The sequence below is a fragment of the Arachis stenosperma genome, chromosome 8 (assembly GCF_014773155.1).
Source record: "Arachis stenosperma cultivar V10309 chromosome 8, arast.V10309.gnm1.PFL2, whole genome shotgun sequence".
Taxonomy (NCBI): Eukaryota; Viridiplantae; Streptophyta; class Magnoliopsida; order Fabales; family Fabaceae; genus Arachis; species Arachis stenosperma.
The window spans coordinates 44,261,773-44,269,506 of NC_080384.1; the positions used below are offsets into that span (position 1 = coordinate 44,261,773).

At 24.5% G+C, this 7,734-nt stretch overlaps 2 protein-coding genes across 2 annotated transcripts; both read right to left on the reverse strand.

The window, feature by feature from the left end:
* Positions 1-539: 539 nt before the first annotated feature.
* Positions 540-2,211, reverse strand: LOC130944227 (MLP-like protein 34). The gene is made up of 2 exons (XM_057872440.1): positions 1,911-2,211; positions 540-1,180 (listed from the first exon to the last, which is right to left on the reverse strand). Exons 1-2 carry the CDS (start codon positions 2,098-2,100, stop codon positions 909-911), a joined length of 462 nt encoding a protein of 153 aa, XP_057728423.1. The 5' UTR covers positions 2,101-2,211; the 3' UTR covers positions 540-908.
* A 2,567-nt stretch (positions 2,212-4,778) lies between these two features.
* Positions 4,779-6,092, reverse strand: LOC130944228 (MLP-like protein 43). The gene is made up of 2 exons (XM_057872441.1): positions 5,835-6,092; positions 4,779-5,123 (listed from the first exon to the last, which is right to left on the reverse strand). Exons 1-2 carry the CDS (start codon positions 6,022-6,024, stop codon positions 4,852-4,854), a joined length of 462 nt encoding a protein of 153 aa, XP_057728424.1. The 5' UTR covers positions 6,025-6,092; the 3' UTR covers positions 4,779-4,851.
* Between the last annotated feature and the right edge of the window lie 1,642 nt (positions 6,093-7,734).

Below are 7,734 nucleotides of genomic sequence, written 5' to 3' on the forward strand. Positions count from 1 at the left end.
CGATTTTTTCATTATGTTTATGAGAAAGTTAGAAAATTAATTTTTAATTAAATATTTTTATTATTAAAAAAGTACTTTTATCAATAATTTGATAATTCAGATATTTTTTTGAGATTTACTCATTATGTTTATGCGAAAGTTAGAAAATTAATTTTAAGTAAATATTTTAACAATATTTTTATTATTAAAAAAATACTTTTATCAATAATTTGATAATTTAGATATTTTTCGATTTATTCATATGTTTATGCAAAAGTTAGAAAATTAATTTTAATTAAATATTTTTAAAATATTTTTATTATTAAAAAATTAAAAAAATACTTTTATCAATAATTTGATAATTCAAATATTTTTTCGATGTACTCATTATGTCTATGAGAAAGTTAGAAAATTAATTTTTAATTAATTAATATTAGTCTATTTAATTCAGAGTTTAAATTTTTTAATTTAAAATTTAGAATTAATCGTTTTTAATTTAAAATTTAAATTTAAAATAAATAAAATAATTTTAAAAATTTAACTTATGCTGCCCAAAAAAATTGATTACCCATCGTGACTCTAATTTTTATTACATATACAGATACTTTCAAGTTTCCACACATCCATGGCATAAACGCAACCAACAAAAGAAATCATGAACGATGACTATACATACATACATACATACATACATACATACATACATACATACATACATACATACAATAGTTCAATCCATTCAAACGAAGGATAAACATACATGTAAGGTTGGACTTTGAAAACACACTTCCTTATTCTATTCTTCACCCAAGTTCACACGCACTTATTATTTAATTTATATAAACACTTCCAAAACAGTCCCGAAAACCTACCCCTTATTAAATTCCAACCATGCATATAACGTGTTTCTAATTTTCTTTTAGTAATTATTATGCCTTGAGAAGATGAGCATCCATCTCTTTAGTACATTTGTCAAACAGTTCCATGTAACCATAAGGAGCTTCGACGTTATCATTAATTTTCTCATATTCAAGTGTCCATTTAGCTGAAACACTTCCATTGCTGTTATTAATCTCTTGAATGCTGAGCTTCAAGACTTTATACTGTTGACTTATTTCTCCGTTAAAGAGATTAAACTTGATTGTCTTGTTATTCTCATCAATGGATTCAATTGTCTCCTTGCATGTTGTTACTTTACCATCTGTTGCTTGACAATAATCAAAATTAAAAAAATTAAAAAAGGGGAAAAAAAGAAAATTAAGGAAACCTGAGAATAATTATGTCAATTAGTTAACATAATTACATACAAATTATGCTAGTCCTTTTGGTTGTCGTAAAATTTTATCTTTTGTCTTGAAAACAAAATCTATTTTTTGTTTATATTTTTAGGAACTACAAAAAATACAAGAATTTTGTCAATTTATGTATATACTTATAGTTCTCTTCTAATAATCTCGATCATTATGGAATTTTAAACAATTCATATAATTTTCACTAATATTATTTTGTAATAAGAACTGTTTTTTGTTGTAAATAGAGGGTAACTAATTAAATTTAATAAAATCTCAAAGAAAAAAATGTTAGAGATATAATCATTCATATATCTTTTTCTCAAATTAAATTTTTGGAAGAAGTGATATTATAATATAATATCAAAGTTTCTATAATAAAAAAGTTTAAAATTTGATTCATGTTGAACTTTAATGAAAAGAATTTTAGCCTAAAATAAATAACAAAAAAATTATACAAAAAATTTATATAAACTCAAAAATTAAATCTTACATGAGGAGGCATATTAAAAATATAATTATTTATACAAATTTTGCTATAATTTAGGTTTTTGAAAAAAATGATATTATGACAGATAAAATCCGATGAAATGTTTTATTTTTAATTTACAAATTAATTCATTTAAAATTAAGCTTGATTACCTATAACATAAGTCCAGTGTTTAACCGAATCGCCAATGCTGTGCCAGTCCTCACCCTGATGCAGCTTGGTGTGATGCACTCTTTCACAAATATTTTGAACATCGTGGATAGATTTTGATACAAGGTTAAAGAACTTTCCAGCAGGTGCATGGATCACAACTTCAATACTAAGCTTACCACTCAGTGCCATTGTCTTAAGAAGGAAACAACTACTATGAAGCAAGAAATCAGATAATACTAATAATGTAATAAAGCTAGCTAGCTAGAACATCTGATGCAAGATATGGGACAATGAGTTCAGATTTGTAGGATTTTATATAGAAAAATAAGCTACCTAAGCTACTATATCGTCAGCTTGTTCCTCCCTATTAATATATTGCGCTGCTAATAAAAAATTTTAATCAACACAAAAAATAGTCAATATATGTTATTTTACTCCATGAAATTATCTAACAATGATTAATCACTAAATTCTAATAAAATTTTTAGGAACGCAAAATAGGTACCATAATATTTTTATAGTTTTATTTGTATTTTGATTTTATTATATGCATCATGAATTAAATTTGATTATATTATTTATAAAATTTGATTATAGTGCTTATAAAGTTTTATTATCAATGTAAATATATGATCATTTTGCCTATCAAAATGTATTTCTGTAATGAATTATTGATGTTTGATTGATAGTTGATTTCACTACAAAGAAAACGGTAAATTGCGGCGACTCTTGGAGTGATTTGCGACGGTTTTTAATCGCTGTAAAACCGAATTCTAACGGTTCGTTAAGCGTTTTTAGATTTTTTTTTGTTCTGTAGAACGTGAGGTAGGAGACGTAGTTTATGGAAATTTATCATAAAATTTTTGTACACTAACTGGATAAATATTAGTCAAAATTATGGTAATTAACAACATATGTAGTCAAAATTATAGTAACAACATATATATACATATGTAAAAATAGGTGGGTAATGGATGTACCAATACTAATATTAGATTACATACAAGTTTTATTATTGATTGATATGGTTTTTTTGTGATGATATTATGATATAATAAATATTTATTTTTTATATTATATGAAATTTTAAAAAATTTAAAAAAGTAATTATTCTTCGTTATATATAGATATGTTTATTATAGACTTTTATTTTTTAAAATTATTTTACCAAACATAATTGTAGTGTTTGTACTTATTAAAACTCATTTTTAACTTTATTTTACTAAATATAAATGCTACAACTTTTAAAAAGTAAAAATTTTACCAAACCAAACCTAAATCCTATTAATCATTATCTTCAATTATTTATATATTATATTTTGACAGTATATCTAAGGTATTGAAACACCTAAACATACATGCATACACATATCTCATATACTGAATTATCTAATTATGAATAAACATATATGACGTATCCCAAATACCGAGACATCTAAATATATAAATACACATATCACGAATATTGAGTAGTCTATTTATGAATAAATGTGTGGTTTGTATGTATTTTGAGTGTAACCGAATTATTTGTTTTCAAACATTGTTACTTATCTTGAGTATCTACTAGTTACCGAATTATATTTTTTATGATTTTCATATCACAGTATCTGAAATGTGCAATACGTATTTAAATTAGTAAATACTCTGCCAATTATATATTTTAATAAATATTAAAATTATTTAATTTAAATAAAAAAATCAAAGAATAATTGGTATTAAAATTAATGTTAAAATTTTTCGATTTGTGACTTCTTAAAAATATTTTTGTCCATTTACAACAAACATTGCAAACTAAATTTGTAAGGTCCCATATCGGTTGGGGAGGAGAACGAATAAGGGTGTCGATACCTCTTCTTAACATGACGCGTTTTGACGAGTGAGTGGGGGGAGGGTTTCGGTTATCAACCCTATTGTCAAAGACAAAATCGTGAGGGCATGTGTGCTAAAGTGAACAATATCGTTACAAAATTCATTTAGCTAAAATCATTAAATTTTAAAGTAAAAATATCTAGTTTTTCTAATATTTTTACATAAAATACATAAAAATGTAATTTTTAAAAGATTTTTTAAGAATATATATTTAATAGTTGGATATTTTTATTGTTTTAAAATATTTTTAAAATATTTTTATTATTAAAAAATTTAAAAGAATACTTTTATCAATAATTTGATAATTCAGATTTTTTTTATTTACTCATTATGTTTATGAAAAAGTTAGAAATTAATTTTTAATTAAATATTTTAAAAATATTTTTATTATTTAATTTGATAATTCAGATTTTTTTATTTACTCATTATGTTTATGAGAAAATTAGAAAATTATTTTTTAATTAAATATTTTAAAAATATTTTTATTATTAAACAATACTTTTAACAATAATTTGATAATTCAGATATTTTTTTGATTTACTCATTATGTTTATGCGAAAGTTAAAAAATTGATTATTTTATTTAAAAAATACTAATTTGATCATTCAAATATTTTTTCCGATATACTCATTATGTTTATGAGAAAGTTAGAAAATTAATTTTTAATTAGTTAATATTAGTCAATTTAATTCAATGTTTAAATTTTTAATTTAAAATAAACAAAATAATTTTAAAAATTTAACTTATGTTACCCAAAAAAATTGATTACCAATCATTACTCTAATTTTTATTAGACATACACAGATACTTTCAAGTTTCCACACATCCATGGCATAAACACAACCAACAAAAGAGATCATTAACGATGATGACCATACATATATACATACATATATATATATACATACATACATACATACAAACGAAGGATAAACATACATGTAAGGTTGGAATTTGGAAACATACTTCCTTATTCTATTGTTCACCCAAGTTCACACTTATTATTTAATTTATATAAACACTTCCAACCATTCATCATATAACGTGCTTCTAATTTTCTTTCAGTAATTATTATGCCTTGAGAAGATGAGCATCCATTTCTTTAGTACATTTGTCAACGTATTCCATGTAACCATAAGGAGCTTCCACGTTATCATTAATTTTCTCATATTCAACTGTCCATTTAGCTGAAACACTTCCATTGCTGTTATCAATCTCTTGCATGGTGAGCTTCAAGACTTTATACTGTTGACTTATGTCTCCATCAAAGAGATTCAATTTGATTGTCTTGTTCTTCTCATCAATGGATTCAATTGTCTCCTTGCATGTAGTTACTTTACCATCTGTTGCTTGACAATAATCAAATTTTAAAAAATAAAAAAAAAGAAAAAAAATTGAGGAAACCTGAGAATAATTATGTCAATTAGTTAACATAATTACATACAAATTATGCTAGTCCTTTTGGTTGTCTTAAAATTTTGTCTTTTGTCTTGAAGACAAAATCTAATTTTTGTTTATATTTTTATGAAATATAAAAAATACTTATTGCTCTCTTCTAATAATCTCATTCATAATAGGATTTTTAAACAAAATTCATATAATTCTCACTAATATTATTTCATAGTAAGAACTTTTTTTTGTTGTAAATGGAGGGAAACTAATTAAATTTAATAAAATCTCAAATTAAAGAAAAGAAAATGTTAAAGATATAATTATTCATGTATCTCCTTTTTAAATTAAATTTTTGAAAAAAATGGTATTATAATATAATATCAAAATTTTTATAATAGAAAAATCTAAAATTTGATTCATGTTGAACTTTAATAGGAAGAATTTTAGTTTAAAATAAATAACAAAGAAAAAAAACATAAAAATTTATGTAAACCCAAAAAATAACTCTTAAATAAAAAAAAGACGTATTAAAAATATAATTATTTATGCGACTTTTATCATATGTTTAGGTTTTTGAAAAAATGATATTATGACAAATAAAAATCCCACGAGATGTCTTTTTTAATTTACAAATTAATTCATTTAAAATTAAGCTTGATTACCTATAACATATGTCCAGTGTTTAACCGAACCGCCGATGCTTTGCCAGTCCTCACCCTGAAGCAGCTTGGCGTGATGCACTCTTTCACAAATATTTTGAACATCGTGGAGAGATTTTGATACAAGATTAAAGAACTTTCCAGCAGGTGCATGGATCACAATTTCAGTACTAAGCTTACCACTCAGTGCCATTGTCTTAAGAAGGAAACAACTACTATGAAGCAAGAAATCAGATAATACTAATAATGTAATAAAGCTAGCTAGCTAGAACATCTGATGGGAGATATGAGACAATGAATTCAGATTTATAAGACCTTATATAGAAAAATAAGCTACCTACTATATTGTCAGCTTGTTCCTCATCACTATTTATTGCACTGCTAATACAAAATTTTGATCAACACAAGATATAGTCAATATATGTTATATTACTCAATAAAACCACCCACATTATCCGATTCATGTGTAGGTCACACATGTCTGCTAATTATCTGCCATTATTAGTTCATTAGTAAGTGTTTTGCTGCTATCAATTAAATCATATATTACTATATTAGTATTTATTTATTTAAATGATTATATTTTTAAACATTTTAATATATTTAAATATGTTATTAATTAAAGTATAAGACGAGATATGCGAAGTCGAAGTAAGAATGACAAAAAAAAACTCATATTCGTAGATATCCGCAAGAATTATTATTACAATAAAAACCATTTTTAGTGACAAAATTTTAGCAATAATAGTACAATAACTACTATTTTTTTTGTTTAACTTATGTTTTTGTGGTTATTATACCTTTGTCATTATTAATAGATGTTATAATAACAATTATTATTATTGCCACTATATTATTATTCTTTTTACTTTTACTTTTAATTTTTTTTAATTAATAACGGTAATTATTATTATTATTGCCAATAAAAGTGTTCTACTGTTCTTAAATCAAATTGATTAAAAAAAATTAAAAAAGAATAGAAAAAGAAAACTGTTCCTATTCTATTATCACAAAATACATTTTCACTCTCTTTTCTCGAACTTACTTCTTTCTAACGCCGACAACTGTGATCCATCATTCTGCACATATTCAAACCGCATCTCTATTTTTGTTTCATTTATCCTCCACATCAGATCTGCATCGTTGTCTCAGATCTACCATCGTCAAGATCTTCTAGTTTCAGAACCTCTGTTGTTATATATCATCCTCAAATCTACTCTTTCGAGTAGGATTACTGTCAATTTGTAACTGTGAAGTCGGAGATTCAGAACTTGAGGAACTAGAAAGCCGAAAGCCATAGAGATCATAGCTTCACATTGCAATTATTCATTGTTCCTTTAGAAAGCCGAAAGCAATAGAAATCATAGCTTCACATTGCAATTGTTTGTTGTTTTCACGTTGAAGTTTGGTAAACTGTTAAATTTATTATAAAATTAGGTTATAATAACGGGAATCTTTTTAATTATTATTTTGATTTTTTATATTTCTATTTGTACGTTTTCCTTTTCTTCAAATAACAGCTCCTCTTTTTATTCCATTCTGATTTTCTTCTTTTTCTTAAGGTTGTTGTGTTGAGCTTACCACATCATCAATGTTATTCTCTTTTCTCTCATATCTATTGCTATTGTTGAACTTCACTGTATGAATACCTTTGTTTGTTATTTTTGAGAAATAGCTAATTATTATTCAATGAATTTGTTGTAGCAGATCTTTGGTGGTGCTCTCAAAATAGGGGTTATTAGGGCTTGGATGTTTATGCTCTTCTTCATGTCAGGTATCAAACTTTGACTTTCTTATACCTGCTTTATCAACTCATATGCAGATGTTAATGGTTTGACATTCAATAAGATTTAAGATAGGTTTTGTTACTATTTTATTTATTTTTTAATTCTTTTAGTAATTT

What these genes read in the sequence shown, in the direction of transcription:
- LOC130944228 (XM_057872441.1), bottom strand. Translation starts at nt 6,024, where the DNA reads ATGGCACTGAGTGGTAAGCTTAGTACTGAAATTGTGATCCATGCACCT. An exon ending in ACACTGGACATATGTTATAG is followed by an intron (nt 5,124 to 5,834) that starts GTAATCAAGCTT and finishes GTCAAGCAACAG; the next exon opens with ATGGTAAAGTAACTACATGC.
- LOC130944227 (XM_057872440.1), bottom strand. Translation starts at nt 2,100, where the DNA reads ATGGCACTGAGTGGTAAGCTTAGTATTGAAGTTGTGATCCATGCACCT. An exon ending in ACACTGGACTTATGTTATAG is followed by an intron (nt 1,181 to 1,910) that starts GTAATCAAGCTT and finishes GTCAAGCAACAG; the next exon opens with ATGGTAAAGTAACAACATGC.